Source organism: Ictalurus furcatus, chromosome 7 (genome assembly GCF_023375685.1).
Source record: "Ictalurus furcatus strain D&B chromosome 7, Billie_1.0, whole genome shotgun sequence".
In the NCBI taxonomy this organism is placed as follows: domain Eukaryota; kingdom Metazoa; phylum Chordata; class Actinopteri; order Siluriformes; family Ictaluridae; genus Ictalurus; species Ictalurus furcatus.
Window position 1 is genome coordinate 14,861,275 of NC_071261.1, and position 17,801 is coordinate 14,879,075.

General features: G+C 39.9%; 1 protein-coding gene across 2 annotated transcripts in view; it reads left to right on the top strand.

The window, feature by feature from the left end:
* Positions 1-2,012: 2,012 nt before the first annotated feature.
* peli3 (pellino E3 ubiquitin protein ligase family member 3) overlaps positions 2,013-17,801 on the top strand; it is a 19,041-nt gene continuing 3,252 nt past the window's right edge. Inside the window, exons 1-5 of one of the 2 annotated variants that reach the window (XM_053628814.1) lie at positions 2,013-2,656; positions 9,414-9,615; positions 13,584-13,713; positions 16,315-16,416; positions 17,344-17,571. In XM_053628814.1, coding sequence (XP_053484789.1) covers positions 2,608-2,656; positions 9,414-9,615; positions 13,584-13,713; positions 16,315-16,416; positions 17,344-17,571 — 711 coding nt within the window. In that variant the 5' untranslated portion in view covers positions 2,013-2,607. The remainder of the gene's footprint in view (positions 2,657-9,413; positions 9,616-13,583; positions 13,714-16,314; positions 16,417-17,343; positions 17,572-17,801) is intronic. The other variant, XM_053628815.1, reaches the window with a different exon arrangement.

Here is a 17,801-nt window from a genome sequence, read left to right on the forward strand (position 1 = left end):
TCTTTTTTTCTTTTTTTTTTAAAGATATTCCATATGTTAAGCTTCACACGTTTATTCACATGTGGACTTTTCACATGTAATGCATGTGTTTTTATTTTGTGACATATTTATTTTCACACATGACCACAATTTTTCACATGATCCCATATTATTGACATGTATCTGAATCCTCATGTACAATTTCAGGTAATAATTGTTGAAATGCACTTTCACGTGCTTTTAACACATGATTACATACACTACAGTATATGGCAAAAGTTTGTGGACTCCTGACCATCACACCCATACATGAGTCTTCGCCAAACTGTTGCCACAAAGTTGGAAGTACACACTTGTATAGAAAGTCTTTGTACACTGTAGCATTACAATTTCCCTTCACTGGAACAAAGAGGCCCAAACATGTTCCAGCATGACAATGCCACTGTGCACAAAGTGAGCTCCGTAAAGATATGGTTTGCCAAGGCTGGAGTGGAAGAACTTAAGTGGCCCAGACCATGACCTCAACCCCACTGAACACTTTTGGGATGAACTGGAACACTGACATTGCACACCCTCACCTGACATTAGTATCTGACCTCACTAAAGCTCTTGTGGCTGAATATACACCAATCCCCACATCCCTTTATCCAGAGCGATTACATTTATCTCATTTACACAACTGAGCAGTTGAGGGTTAAGGGCCTTGCTCAAGGGCCCTGCAGTGGCAGTTTGGTGGATCTGGGATTTGAACTCACAGAATTCCAATGTCTTAACCACTGAACTACCACTTCCTTCATGGCAAAATCTAGTGGAACGCTTTCCCAGAAGTGTGGAGGTTATTATAACAGCAAAGGCGGGGACCAGCTCTGTGCTAATGCCTGTGGTTTTAGAATGGGCACATATGGGTGTGACGATCAGGTGTCTACATATTTTTAGCCAGACACAATGCCCTTCATTAATATTGGCACCCTTGTACAGAAGGTCTGGAGAGATTCTGTATAGAGGAATGGTCTCAGATCCCTTGCCATGTATTCTCCAACCTTCTTTGCTCATATTTACCAAGGGTGCCAATATTAGTGGAGGGCACTGTAGTTTATTATTCACAGACATATGTGAAAAACACAATCACGTGTGATGTGTATGTGGATTAGAGGTCGACCGATTGATCGGTTTTGCCGATTAATCAGCACCTATAACTGATCACTGGAACCATCGGTTATTGCAAAAATCCAACCGATAGTTTTTCCCTTCTCTAGAGGCAAAATCACTGACAAATTTTGTTGTTATTTGAAGTGTTTTTGATTCATTTAGAATGTCTCTTATTTTTATTTGTTATTTGGGGTGCTACTTTTTGGTTCTGTTTGGATGTATATCGTTTATTTACTGTCATATTTATTAATAGTTAACATACATCAATATTGATATATTTATTTCATTTTTTTAAGTACAGTACATTTTCATGATACAGTCAGTACTGTTTATTTTAGTAATAAAGTTCAGCACTATTTTACTCTGTGTGTTATGTGTTCATTCAGTATCGGCTGATTAATCGGTTATCGGCAGGTAGGCTACTGACAACAGTTATCGGGTCCACCTCTACTATCGGATTTGTTGTTGCTGTTTTTTTTGTTTGTTTGTTTCTTACTGCATGCTGTTTCATAACGTCTGACGCGCGGACAATGATAGAATTATATTCTGCTGCAGTTCCCAACGGTAAAATAATAGGGACTTTAAGAAACAGCAACTGATGGACCGTCAAACGGCATTCTGATGTTGTATTGCGCATGCGCAACTGTAACTGCTACTTCGTGACGTTCTACTGTAACCGTCTACTACGGGAGAATAGCTGGCTTTCCGTAGTCGTTTACGTTCTCGGCTACGGCGGTGTACCAGCTTACTTCCGGTCGCCGTATCCGTTCCTTTCGCAGCTGTTGCTTAATGTCCCTAGTAAGAGGCGGAGGAAGACCTCGAAATTACTAGGCTCTCGCGGTGTTTTCTCGCGTTCCCGGTTTGTGCGGAGGCTCTGAGAGCGTCAGAGCGCTTGCGGTGGAGCAGCGGGTGGGCGGAGCCTATGCCTACACCGCTCGTGTAAGGCGTGTCTTAAACCCGGTCACGGCGTCCAAACCAAGCGTACACACCCACTCTGTAGGCGACGGTGAAACACCTTCTCTGTTGTGTTTCTTCGAAGGGGACAACGCATATAATAGGAGCGATGGGCGTGTCACATGAATGTCGTGTCCGGAGTGAAATTCCTCAGTTGGATTAACATTACCCCATCACCGTGTACCGTAATGACCCCGGTGTGTCTGAGTGGCGATGAGCGCGTCGTCCACATCATCATCGTGAGCGCGAGACCAGCAGCGCCACGCGCCCTTCTGATGCCACACGCGGAGTAAACTAGCCATCGGGACTGACGACGCAAACATCAGCGGGTGTGTTTTGGCATTTTTCTTATTCATTAATTTTAAGGACAGTCTGTCCGGACACTGCTTCATGTCTTTGAATCGATTGCGCGTGATGTTGTGCGTGCATTAGACTGTTTACTGTGTGTGCGCAGTGAGTGTCTCCCATCATTCCCAGCCTGGTGATCAATATTTTCAGGCTCACAGCCGGAGGACATGTACTGTAATGACGATTTGCCCCTGCAGTGGGTGCTTTCTGCTTGTTCTTACTCAAGGTTGGTGTTTTATGTGAAATAATAAAAGCGAGGCTGTCAGTAGTTCAGAGATTTGCGGTATGATTTAAAGTGCAGCATCATGGAAATGGTTGTTGGAGTAGGCTATGGTGAATTGTCCTGGGCTGTTTATCGACAATCAACAGTGTGTGTGTGAGAGAGAGAGAGAGAAAGAGAGAGATAGATAGAGAGAGAGAGAGAGAGAGAGTGTGTGTGTGTGTGTGTGTGTGTGTGTGTGTGTATTACTGTAGACGCATAACCCCCTGCAGTCTAGCATCTGAAAGCATGGGATTTTCAAACCATAATGCCATTACATAACGATGTGTTGAAACTGAAGGAAGTTTCTGTTACAAGGCCTGCACTGAACGTGGCAACAAGATGGCAATGGCATGCTGCTTTGACCCTCAGAAAATATTTGAACTGCATGCAATTACAGTGTGTCTGTATAATAATGGTGATGATGATGATGATAATTATAATGATGTCAGGGTCAGATTGACACCGTATTTTTTTTTTTATTATCTTCTATGCTTATATTATTTTATGGATGTCAAATCATTTATCTCTAACAGAATCAAACCCACAGAGGACATTAATGCACCCAGACATGACACGGTGGTTGAAGTATGACTATATGTTAGGCACAGTGACTCAGCATAGCATGTGGTGATTATTTATTTATTTATTTATTTATTTATTTATTTTATAACAGAGAACTGTTGAATTTCTATTTTTTTTCTTTCTGGTTGTACTCTTACAGGTTTGTATGTCTGTGGTGCGTGAGTGTCTGGGTGTGGATGTGGTTGTGAGATCCACCTGTGACATACTGGAGTTGAGAAAAGATTTGTAGCTTATAAGATTAGTGCTACATGCAGACTGGTTCTGCAGGTCCATGTAGACAGCGAGAAGGACTAACAGGACTATTGGGATCTGCACTTCTCTGACACGTAATCTACTTTGGAGTATTATGCAGGGCTTTGAACACCTTGATTTGTAGCACTAGTATAGCACTAGGTTGTTGCTCACACAATACCGTAGGCAAGGAATTCGACTCGGATGTTGTTGTGAATATAGACATTATGTATGAAAATAAGATACCAAAGACATGGGTAACATGTTTGGTATGAATAGAAGTAAATACAAGTATTATTGAACAGAAGAGAATGTTGCACAGATACGTATTGCACAGACATGTTATTGCATCTTGGCGCATCACAAGTGTGGGAGTGTTCATAAGTCTGATTGCATGTGGAAAGAAGCTTTTCCAGTGTCTAGTGGATTTGATATGTAGCTGTTGCTGGAGGTTGCTGGAGTTTAAATATGCAGTGGCTTTGGTGTGAGGGGTCGGTGATGATGATTTTTGTTTGTTTTTTCACTACACACTTCTTGGCTCTGGCTTTCATGATTCTATAAAGGCAAATTTGTTTTTTGTGGATGCAAGGTTTTCTGTAAGGTGGTAGTGTTGTAGTGTTTGTATTCCATCCCTGTAGAATTAACAGATCCCAGTTTTTCCTGGTACTGCATCCTGTATTTTAGGAAAGGTAAGTCATTGAATTACCATGCTGATAAGCCAGCCCCTCCAGGATTTAGTGATTTTGCTATCATAGAAATGAATGCAAAATCAAACAAACTCTGCAATATACGGAGGAGCTTGCAATTTTTCGAAATTACCGCAGATTTGGGCCAAGACGCGTCATGTGGCATCAACAGTCACTGCCCTCTTCGATTCACGTGCGACAATCGTGAGTACGGATAAAAGGTCTTATTTACCAACAAACATCACTGCGAAAGACAATTCAAGTATTTTCCAGCAAAAAAGGCACAAATTGCATCACACATTTTGAAGAAAAAACCGTGGCAAAATCAAGCATTTTTAGCTGCACCAATCACAAAAGAAACTAATGTACGGACTGATCAGTAGGGAAGGGCGGTATCTTATCGTTTGCGATATACCGGTAGAAATTCTCCCCACAATAAGAATTAGTCTTCTCGTGATAATAACGATAAAGCCTAGTTGATGACGTATTTGACGTATCTGTGTGCGACAGTGTGCGACCCATTCGCAGCTCACGTGCAGAGCGAAAACAAGTACGGTGGAAGGCAGACGTGAAGCTGAGGAGGAGTTTATCGCTAAACGAGGAGCTACCTCTACAATCTGGAACTGGTTTGGGTTACAGAAAATCAGTTTTACTTTTAGATCAATGTTTGTGTTTCTGAGGCTCTCAAAATCACAGCTATCACTTGTAGCCAAAAACAGTGGTGCACGGTACTATATTTATATAGTCACTGACATCGTTATCGCAATAAATACCAGAAAATATCGTGGTATAGTTTTAAGTCCATATTGCCCATCCCTACTGATCAGCATTTGTGTTTGGTATAGTTAAAAGGACATTTGTTTGTCTCATTTAGGATATATTGTATACAGCATCAAGTTAAGATGCATGGTCATAGCTATACTGTAGGATTCTGTGTCTGTGAGTCCTTATATGGCGTAATAATTTTTTGTGTGAAATGGAAAGTATTCAAAACGGCATAGGAAAACCTGTAACGTGACTAAAATAGGAACCTGCATGAAAGTGTAATACACTTTCTCATTACACATTATATATTACATTACATATTGTGTAATTCCTCATTACACACCTGTTATCATATTACCAGATGAATACAGTCAGAAGAAAGGAGAAAGATATGATTACATATCTTCTTTGCTCTCAGTTGATCTTTTGGCAGGTCCAGCAATCATCAGCCCGGTCAGGCAGGACAGTAAAACATGCACAGGATGCCATCACATTGAACAAACTGCACCATTACAACACAGAGTCTTCTGTATTATAGGAGTACATAATATATCATAATATAAAGTTGTTCATTATCACAGCCTTGGCCTTTGCAATATTTGCAACAGGAGTCTGTAATATGCAAATGAGCATGCATATTTTGTGAGAATTCAGCATTCGAAGTATGTTTTCTGGTTTATTTAATTCGCAGTGTGTTTTTATTTATATATATATATATATATATATATATATATATATATATATATAAAATCAGAGCAAAAAAGAAATCAAATAAAATGACTTGAGGTCAAATGAATGCCAGTCATTCTGTAACCACGCTCCATCATGGATTCACCACTATGTGTTGCACAACACAGTGTGTGTGCTATTTTTATCCACATTATGCAGCTCTACTCAACAGTGTAGTGCATAATAGTTATACGAGGAAATAATGATGTCAGGCTACAGTAAACACCCATATGATTACACAGTATAATAATACAGCAATATGAAAATATCACCATTATCACCACCACCAGATGAAAAGAGTAAATGCCTCTCCAATACTGCTTCTATACATGTCTATTACAAACATATACCAGACACTGTTGTGTACAGAACATTAGCATAGCAAATGCAGGATAATTACCGGCGTTTTAATTCTAATCATTATATTAAAGGTAAACACACTTTGTAGCCACAAAACTCTGCTAGTGCTTCTGGCCTTGTTACAGTAGCAGCATCCAAGATCTGCGCTGTGCATGAAGACTGCAGCGCCGACATAAAACTGAGAGCGTGCTAATGGTTCTGCTGCGAAGCGTGTATAGACGATGAAGAATTAAGTTCGTTGAGATCAGACTGGAATAGGCGAAGTTATTTTGGAGATCATTTCCGTACGTGTATATTTAGCAGCCCCCTTCATCAGTTTCATGATGGAGATAGATGATGCAGACTCTCCCTCTACCCACTCTCTCTCTCTCTCTCACACAGTCTCCCTCTTTCTCCCGCACACACACACACACACACACACACACACACATATATACACACATATACACACACATACACACACCACCACCACGCTGCAGAGGCAGCAAAGAGGACTGTGAGAGGGAAGTGAGATAGCATGGGGCATGTTTTGGAAGACAGGAGTTGAGGGGAATGGATGAAGAATCAAATGGTGGAAATGAATGAGGAGGTAAAGAAAGGCATGATTTAGAAAAGACCAAAAAAAAAAAAAGAAGCAAATGAAGAAAAGATGGCAGATGGTGTCTGGAGTGAGGGGGTTGTCGATAATAAAGGCAAATCTAAGACGTGATGTGGGGGGGGGAAGAAAGCATTAACCCTCTCACTATTTTTCCTCCTCTTGTCCTTTGTTATATCATACAGCATTTCCTCTTTATCCTTATTACTCTCCTGTCACATTCTTTTTTTTTTTTTCTCCTCACTGGCCATTTTTTTCTTCAACCCCCATGTCCATCTTTCTTTCTCTCTCTCTCTCTCTCTCTCTCTCTCTCTCACACACACACACACACACACACCCAGTCTCCTCCTCCAGGTTGTGATAGTGGGTTGATTAGAAAGTACATGGCACAGAGCAGGCAATCCATCACCCCGCCAAGCTCATGCGCAAGCATATATCATCCCCTAACACACACACACACACACACACACACACACACACACACACACACATGCATACAAATACACACACATTTGTTACAGCCCTGGCTACATGTTTTAGCTCGATGTAGCCTTTACCTCTTTGTCACACTGTGCACTTCATGGCTTTCTCTTTAGCCATGCCTCTGTCCTCCATCATCTGCACTGGCATGCCTGTTCTATTTTTGTCTTCTTGCCATTCATCTATCTCTCTCTCTCTCTCTCTCTCTCTCTCTCTCTCTCTCTCTCTCTCTCTCCCACCTGCCCCTTCCCCTCTGTCTGCTCTATCCCACCATCACACCCCCACAACCCTGCTGCACCGTAGCAGAACTGCAGCTGGTTGATTTGTGTTGTTCATCATCTCTAGGCTAGATAGACTCGTAAAGTTTTACATAATAGAATCTAACATGTACAGAGCCCTATATTTATTGTCAACATATTTTATCTTTGATGTAACTCTGATGATATACTTTATGTATAATGAATAATAGTGATGATTTCATGAATATGTCCATAAGTCTGTTTTAGTGTGTATACAGCACTTTTAAGTGTTATAAAAAAATAAATAAATAATAAAGCTGTAAGCCTTTTGATTGCATGTTCAGCATGAATATTCAGCAAGGATTAGTGTGTCAGGAAAGATAGAACTCTGTAATTTTCATTAATTAGATGCCCACTTGTTAATATGTTATCTTTAGATACATTTAATACTCGTCAGATATTTTTAAGCTAACACAAACATGCATTTACTGGCCACTTTAATAACCTGACTCATTCATGCAATTATCAGCCAGTCATAGTGCAGCAGAACAATACATAAAATCACGCAGGTCAAGAGCTTCATTTAATTTTCACATCAATCATGGGAATCAGGAAAAATATTATCTCCAGTGATTTTGACCATGGCGTGGTTGTTAGTGCTGATCTCCTGGGATTTTCATGCAACAGTCTCTAGAGTTTTCACAGTATAGTGCCAAAAACCAACACGTCCAGTGAGCGGCAGTTCTGTGGGTGGAAATGGCTTGTTGATGAGACAGGTCAGAGGTGAATGGCCAAACTGGTTGGAGCTGACAGAAAGTCTACGTTAACTCAAATATTAATGCCTTACAACCGTGGTGAACAGAAAAGCATCTCAGAATACATGCAACACGTTAAACCTTGGGGCAGATGGGCGCAGGCTCACCAAAACATTGCCTAGTCTTTTTTTTTTCTTTCAATCTTCAACTGTCCAGTTTCAATGAGCCTGTACCCACTGTAGCCTCAGATTCCTGTTCTTGGCTGACAGGAAGGGAACTTGTTGTGGTCCTTTCCTGTTGTAACCCATCCTCTTCAGGTTCAAAGTGTTATGCGTTCTGAGATGCTTTTCTGCTCACCATGATTGTAAAGAGGGCTTATTTTAGTTACAGTAGATCAGCAATATCTGAAATACTCCAACCAGCTCATCTGGCACCAAAAACCATGCCATGGTCAAAGTAACTGAGATCACTCTTTTTTGGCACTTGATTGATGGTTAGCTGGTTGGTAACTTAAAAGGCATTACAGAAACCTCACTATTTCTTGTATCAGCTGGTCTGTAGTACATCTCCTATTGTTCGCACCAAACAAAAATTTTGTTGGCAAGTTTTGGGAAACATTCGTGGCAGGCTTTAATATGTGTTTAGATACAGCAAAGCTATCTATTCACCAGGTAATCTACACCCTTACCTATGGTCACAACTGTGGGTACTGGCTGAAAGAATAAAGTTGTGATATAGGCAGTGTAACTGAGGTTCCTCCACAGGGTTTCTGGGCTTACTCTTCATGACATGGTGAGGAGCTTAATAAGCCAGATCCACAGAATAGAACTGCTGGCTATTTGAGGTGGTTTGGGCACCTTACAAAGATGCCCCATGGTTGGCTCTCAGTAGAGCTGTAAGAGTCGCATCCCATTGGAGACTCTGGGGTAGGCCCAGGACTCCTTGGACAGCTTCTATCTTACAGTTGTCTTGGGAATGACTAGAGATCCCCCAGGAGGAGATGGAATCTGTGGCTGGGGATAAAGAAGTACAGATTACAACACCCATTAGGAAAAGCAGAAAATTAATGAATGAATGTTTATGTACAAGATCGTTTCAAGTCACATAACATGTCTACTGCATTAAATATACATGTGGATTGTATAGGAAAATTATATCTGATACTGATCAACCCCAGTAACTCTACTAGAATTAAATTGGTAGAACCCTATATTGTGTGCTTCAGTTGAGAAGTTGTATGATAAAAGTGCAACACAACATCACACTGTACCTAATGAATGATCTCCTTTTCTCTCTCAGCTACAAGTCCCTGCACGTGGCCCTCAGACATGGTTTTAGAAGGAAGCTCTGAGGCCCTGTGTCCTCCTCCGTCCCTGGAGCTGCGCCCATCATGCAACAAGAGCCAACCATCGCCCCCTCTAGACTCGGGCTCGCAATCCCATGATGCCATATTCCCTGGGGACAAGGAGCCCATCAAGTATGGAGAGCTGATCGTGCTGGGGTAAGAACATCCTGTAGCCTCAGAATGCTGGCTTGTGAGACACCAACATTTAGTCATTTGATAGTTTTTGGAAGGCTAGAGTTACCTAATTATGTGAATCAGCTAAATGTTTATTTCTCCTTGGAAATAATACAATGCTTTGCATATATCGTGATGTATCCTTGTATGCAATGATCATCGATGTCTGATGAAAAACATGTATCTCTACTTCTCTATAGGCTGTATGGAATATGGGCATAATCATGTCTACCCATAGGTGACATTTAAATGACTAATGGAAAGCTGATAAATCACAACAATGTTATTTAACTAGTATGTCTATTGGCTGCTAGAAGCCTTGTATCACCCCTCCACTCTTTGTTCTGTGAGGTAAAAGCTAAACTGTTCTTAATAAGCTGCCAACTGAGTGGATTCCTATGTGTTTTCATGAACTAACTATATACTGAACATGATTTTTATTTTAATAGGCTGATTTAACTGGTAAATTAGATAATTTTTCCTCAATACTTCATATTAAATTCTTTCCCCAACACAAAGCAAAAACTATTTGTTTGGTATTGAAAATTCTTGCAGAGCCTCCTTATAAAGCTTAGTTGTGTTTACAGGAAATCAGAGAACCTGTTTATGCACACACTAATGAAATGCATCTGTCGTTCACTGTATACAGTCAGCTCACAGATGTGCACCTCTCTCTGTAAGATAAAAAAAATTATTATTATTTTTTTTTTTACTGTAAAATTGGTGCACAAAGACCAGACAATAGCCACAGCTTAATGCAATAAACTGTTGCAGAAATAATATCTAGACAGGCTGACAGGTTGTAATCTGTTGTAAAGTGGCACCCATGTAAAGTGCACTGCTAGTTTTTTTTTGTTTGTTTGTTTGTTTGTTGTTTTTAGATAAAGGTTTTTCCTACGACTCAGCAGAAATGTGTTCGCCCTTTCATCAGGGCATCACTACTTTAAATTCCAACGATGCCACAACCATCTGTACAACCGTACCATACTAACCAATCGTTACCTCATGCATGCGGTAGAGTTCTGTTAGCACTTTCCTCCGACAGTGTTTGGCTGCCCTGTGACATTGAATGAACAGCAGTTGGAAAAGATGCAGTCATCTGGCTCCATATGTTTTGGAGGAAGCACACCTTCACCCTCACTCATTGGTAACGGTCACATTATAGGGGAGAACTAGCTAGTGAGTGAGAATTGTAAATTGACCAAAGTGGGAAGATATATGGGAAAATTCCACAAAAAAAAAAAGGTTTTACTGGCACATAAGCATTCTTTATTTACAGCTTATCTGAGAAAATTCACATTAGCAGACATCAAATATTTGGATAGCATGATAATGTTTAACATGGGTGTGATCAAATAACACTGGCTTTTGCTGGTGTCAGAAATTATTCATAGTGGCTTTGGTTTTGGATAGTAAAGAGACTCATCAGGTAACTGTGACTTACTGGAATCCACTGCAAGAAAACTGTGAATGTTTGCTGTGTACAATTCATTTTAATTGTAAGAATTGTACACTGGCATTAAATTTTTTTCACTTCTGAGCTTTATTTATTACTATTTATTTTATTGTATTTTATTGTGTTCCCAAGAATTTGTGATTTTGTAGATTTTTCATCAGACAAAATTATATATTATTGTCATTTGACAATAATGTATTTGGTAATTTGTGGTAATATCAGCCAAAGTTTATGACAATATAGTCAGATCTATTTTTCCACATATGGTGCCCTCCACTAATATTGGCACCCTTCGTAAATATGAGCAAAGAAGGTTGTGAAAAATTGTCTTTATTGTTTAACCTTTTGATCTTTTGTTAAAAAAATTCACTAAAATTCTCTGCTCTCATGGATATCAAACAACTCCAAACAAAACACAGGTTTATCCCAAAAAAACTTTGTTAAATATAGGTGTGCAACAATTATTGGCACCCTTTTAGTCAATGCTTTGTGCTACCTCCCTTTGCCTAGATAACAGTGAGTCTTCTCCTATAACGCCTGATGAGGTTGGAGAATACATGGTAAGGGATCTAAGATCATTCCTCCATACAGAATCTCTCCAGATCCTTCAAATTTTGAGGTCCACACTGGTGGACTCTCCTCTTCAGTTCACTCCACAGGTTTTATATGGGTTTCAAGTCAGGGGACTGGGATGGCCATGGCAGGACCTTGATTCTGTGGTCAGTAAACCATTTTTGTGTTGATTTTGATGTATGTTTTGGATCATTGTCCTGCTGGAAGATCCAACCACGGCCCATTTTAAGCTTTCTGGCAGAGATGGTCAAGTTTTCATTTAATATCTGTTTATATTTGATAGAGTCCGTGATGCCATGTATCCTAACAAAATGTCCAGGTCCTCTGGCAGAAAAACAGTCTCAAAACATTAAAGACCCAGCACCATATTTAACCGTGGACATGAGGTACTTTTCCATATGGCTCCCTCTCTGTGTGCACCAAAACCACCTCTGGTGTTTATTGTCAAAAAGCTCTATTTTGGTTTCATCTGACAATAGAACCCGATCCCATTTGAAGTTCCAGTAGTGTCTGGCAAACTGAAGACGCTTGAGTTTGATTTTGGATGATTGTAGAGGCTTTTTTTCTTGAAACCCTTCCAAACAACTTGTGGTGATGTAGGTGACTTCGGATTGTAGTATTGTAGACTTTCTGACCCTAAGACACAACTAACTTCTGCACTTCTCCAGCTGTGATACTTGGAGATTTTTTCCTGTTCCTAGTCACCCAGGTGTACTAAAAAATTTAAATATCAGTGGGAATATACTTCAAATATATTTTCTCATATGAATTCATAGGCATGCCAATAATTGTTGCACACCTATATTTATCAAAGATATATATATTTTTTGATAAACCTGTGTTGTGTTTGCAATTGTTTGATATCCAGTATTTTTGTGTTGTTGTTTTTTTTTTGTTAACAAAAGATCAAAAGGTTAAACTATGAAGACAATTTTTCACAGCCTTCTTTGCTCATATTTACCAAGGGTACCAATATTAGAGGAGGGCACTGTATAGAGTATTCATTTTGCTAAAACATTTCTACAACTCTAGATGCCAATAAAATTCTGCTGAATGTAGTTTAGAAGGAGTTCAAGGGTAAAATTACCTTCAGATAAATAGGCCTCCTGTTATGATCCTTTCTTTTGGATGAATGAACGTAACATCATTCAGGCTTTACTAGTGCAGCACAGATACAGCTGCTCCATTCACTTATCTTCACATTTCAGCTGCGGATGTAAAACACCTCATTTGACTGTCGACAAAGACATCATTCAAATCCCACAACTACCAAGCGTAGCAGAGAAATGAAAGCCTGGAAGAGAAAGTGAGCAGAGACCATTGGCCATTAGTGAAGGAGTGAGTGACAGGAGGAGGGATGTTTTTATTTACCACGTTCACAATCAATATAAGGAGAAAGACGAGAGCTTATGTGGTGAATGAGTTATGGACCGTTGATGAATTGTAAGACGGCTTTCCACTATCAATGGGAGACTTCTAAAACATTTCCTTTGTCATTTTTGGAAGTCTTCATGATTCGTATCCTTGAATTGATAATGAAATATTGTTGTCTAATTACTTTCTGGTGTCTTCATCATATGTTGAAGCTCTGCCTAACTTCATACAGTTTTTCTAATCTGGTTGTTACTAAAGGTCTTGTGCCAATATTCAAATTTCAGGGAAATTTCCTATTATATATATTTGTCATTGCTTTTGCCAAACATTATTTCTGGCCAAAATAATATTCATTAGACCCACAGAACTTTTGACCAAAAATAATGGATATTAGTGGTTAGAGCCAATTAAGCATTCCTTACAGGTCAGCCCATGTATCATGACCTAAAACATTAAACTTTGCAAAACTACACATTACATCTGAATGGAATGGAACTGTAACTTCTCTAGCCAACATAGCTAATGCCTTTAATTCTGTCATACGCAGACATAATGGTTCACTAGCGGGTGGTGATAAAGGGCGCAGGAGGAGTCGACTAGCCCTTTACAAGAGACCCAAAGCCAATGGCGTCAAACCTGATGTCATCCACAACGTATCCACACCTCTGGTGTCAAAGGTGAGAATTCATAGCATCACTTAATATTAAACCTGTTCAGAACTGTCTGTACCCGTTGCACAAGTTACAGGTGAACCTAGGAGTTCCCAGGAGGTTAATAAGCCCATAGCTTATTTTATATTAAATTGTGCTTTGCTCCTTCACTTCCCTACCTCGTAGAACTGCTGTTAATCATGAGACACCGCAAATGTGCTGGCCAGCAGTAATGGTAGTGAGTGCACTTGAACAAAACTAAGTGCTTTAGTCTTAGTCAAAAATAGAAAACATGCACAAACTTATCGAACAACATTGAAATCCAGAGTTTTCTTTACTGGCATTCTCTTAGGTAATATAGTGCACTACTTGTATTCTATCGAGACTTTACACTCACTGAGCATTTTATTAGGAACACCTGTACACCTTCTCATTCATACAATTATCTAATCAGCCAATTGTGTGGCAGCAGCACAATGCATAAAATCATGCAGATCTTAACCAGCAGCTTTAGGTAATGTTTATGTCAACCATCAGAATAAGGGGAAAATGTGATCTCAGTGATTTTGACCATGGCATGATTGTTGGTGACAGACAGGCTGGTTTCAGTATTTCTATATCTACTGATCTCCTGGGATTTTCACCCTCAACAGTCTCTAGAGTTTACTCAGAATGGTGTAATAAAGAAAAAACACCCAGTGAGCAGCAGTTCTGCAGAAGGAAACGTATTGTTGATGAGAGAGGACAACGGAGAATGGCCAGACTGGTTCGAGCTAATAGAAAGCCTACAGTAATGCCGATAACCACTCTGTACAACAGTGATGAACAGAAAAGCATCTCAAAATGCACAACATGCAGAACTTTGAAGTGGATGAGCTACAACAGCAGACGATCATGTCGGGATCCACTTTTGTCAGCCAAGAACAGAATTCTGAGCTGTAGCGGGCACAGGCTCACCAAAACTGGACAGTTGAAGACCGGATAAACGTAGCCTGATCTGATGAATCTCGATTTCTGCTGAGGTGCACAGATGGTAGGGTCAGAATTTGGCACCAACAGCATGAATCCATGCAACCACCTGCCTTGTGCTGGTGGAGGTAGTGTAATGGTGTGGGGAATGTTTTCTTTGCACACTTTGGGCTGATTAACACCAATCATTGCTTGAACACCACAGCCTACTTGAGTATTATTGCTGACCCTGTGCATCCCTTCGTGGCCACAATTTACCCATCTCCTAATCGCTACTTCCAGTATGATAGTGTACCATGTTACAAAGCAAAAGTAATTTAAAACTGCTTTCATAAACATAACAATGAGTTCAGTGTTCTTCAGTGGCCTTCCCAGTCCCCGGATCTGAATCTAATAGAACAGATTTAGAATGTGGTAGAATGGGAGACTCACAGCATGTATAAAGTGCACCTGAAAAATCTGCAGGAACCGCGTGATGCAATCATGTCAACATGGACCAGAATCCCACAGGAATGTTTCCAATGTCTTGTGGAATCCATGTAAAGAAGACTTGAGGCTGTTTTGAGAGCAAAAGGGGGCCCTACACACTATTAGTGTAGGGTTCCTAATAAAGTGCTCAGTGAGTGTATATTATACTTTATTTAGCAAACATATTGCAAATAGGAAACCCTTCAGCCAAAACTAAATAACTAACTGAATAACTGTTATATTACTCTGGCTGCATTACTACTGCTGACAATTACGTTGCCAAATAGCATTAGAAAAGCTATTCTATTTATAGTTGTTAATGCTAATTCTACTGACAGTTGTTAATGAACTCACTAAGTCAATTGTCATTACTCATTGAGTATAAACACTGGACGAATTGATGTCTGTCATGTCTGAACCTGAGTGGCGGTCCCATAAACCACTGTGATGTTAGGCTAGTTTGAGAATTTGTTGTAAAGGGTGCTATGTTAATATGCTGTAGTAACTTATAAATATTATACATGTAGTACATTTCAAGAACTTTTCTTGTATATCACAAGAGATCGCATCTTAAATGTATGGCCATGGAATAAAGGTGGGAATGCTTGTTGCAATTGTTAAAGATATACACCAAAAATGATGAGGATGTACTTGCAGTATTGGATATTGTTTAGCTAGATGTTATATTATTAAGCTTGTGTACCACTTTAACCACTCATACACTTAGCTGTTCACAAGCGTCACAATGCCAGTCTTGAAAGATGTGATCTTTTTGGCTATTCAGAAAGATTCTCTGGCAAAAGACTCTCTGGCTTGAGGGACTACAGTACATTTCTAAATGGAAATGACAAAATGAGAAATCACTATTAGATCAACACTCTTCCTCTAAAGAAAGAAGTTTCGATCACACAATGACTTAAAAGTTTCTCTTTTAATTTTTTATTTTAGTAACAGTCGGCTTAACATCTGTAACCTGACATTTAAGTGTAGTCCTACGTATCCACCTGCATATCTCCTGGTTCTCCCACTAAATGCCATGAGTAAAAACCCATTATATAACATTGCAGTGGCCATTGCATAAGATTTGAGATTTTGAGCACACCCTCTGTACTGTTCCATATACTGGTGTAATGAAAGCGCTAACAAAGGATGAAAATCTGATGGAGTGGGGTATTTCTATGTGTGTTTCAGGCACTGAGCAACAAGAGCCAGCACAGTATCTCCTACACGCTGTCAAGGAGTCATTCTGTTATAGTAGAGTACACACATGACTCCAACACAGATATGTTTCAGGTAAACACTCTTATATATGATAGCAGTACATGTAGCAATAAGTGCCACATATTGTTGTCTCAACCTCGGAAAAAAAACACATCACTTTTAAGCCCATTGCTTTTAAGTGCAGCTTAAGGTGATATATATATTATTTGTTAATAAATTGGCATTTAGAGAAACAGAAATGATCATTAGAAACAAATTAAGAATAATGTAGAGTGCCTTGCGTAACAATTCACCAAAACCCCCTGGATTGGAAATGGATTTATTTGTAATTTTAATGTCCTAAATCCCAACAAAACAGCCCATAATATGGCATTCCAATATGGGTTGCAAAATGTTTACCAAAAAACCCAATAAATGCAATGATTACATAAGTATTCATGAGACCCTACATTAGTTCTGGTGCAACCAATTGCCATTGGAAGTCACTTAATTAGAGTGTATTGAAAGTGTCACATGATCCTAATATAATTCCACCTGTTCCTGGAAGGCCCCAGAGTTTGTTAGAGAAGAAACTGCATGATGAAGATCAAGGAGCAAATGGCCTGGGGCAAATTCCTGGAATAGCATTAATCTGGATCTAGTTACTAAAAATATCCCAAACTTAAAACACCCCATGGAGCTCCATTAAATCCCTTATTAAAAATTAGAAAGAATATGGCACAGCTGTAACTCTGCTTAGAGGCTGTCTACCAAGTCAGAGGCCAGGTAAGGAAGGAATTGATCAGTGAAGCAATTGAGAGTCCAAAGGTAACTTTCAACACAATGCCACCCAATTAAATCCCTATCAGGTTATTATGCTACACAATGTGGAACAGTTCAAGCAGGGGCAGTGGGTGAATACTTAAGCAAAGCACTGTACTTACTCACTGTAAAGGGCAATAGAGCTTAGTTTTCACCTGAACTGTTATCTAATGTACATGTCTTTTGTTTTCCTCCAAGATTGGCCGTTCCACAGAGAGCATGATCGACTTTGTGGTGACGGATATGGCGGGCAGCAGCGGGCAGTGCCAAGGTCAGTGTCAGGGGGGTGCGGGAGGAGACGGGGGCCAGTCAGCACAGAGCACCATCTCCCGCTATGCTTGCCGCATCATGTGTGAGCGTAGTGCCCCCTACACAGCCCGCATCTATGCTGCTGGCTTCGACTCCTCCAAAAACATCTTCCTCGGGGTGAGTCATAGCAGCAATCACTAAGGTAGCCAAAAAAAAAGAAAGAAGGAGAAGAAACACTGTCACAACTAGACTTGTCTGCCATTAAAATGACTGATAGGAATAGCATGTACTTTCTATAAGCTGTTTGATTTTTGAACAGGTCCCAAGCGACTCAGTCAGATAAGGCAATATTTATGAGAGTCACTTTCCAATCTCCAAGTGTCATTGTGTAATTACTGGTTGAACAG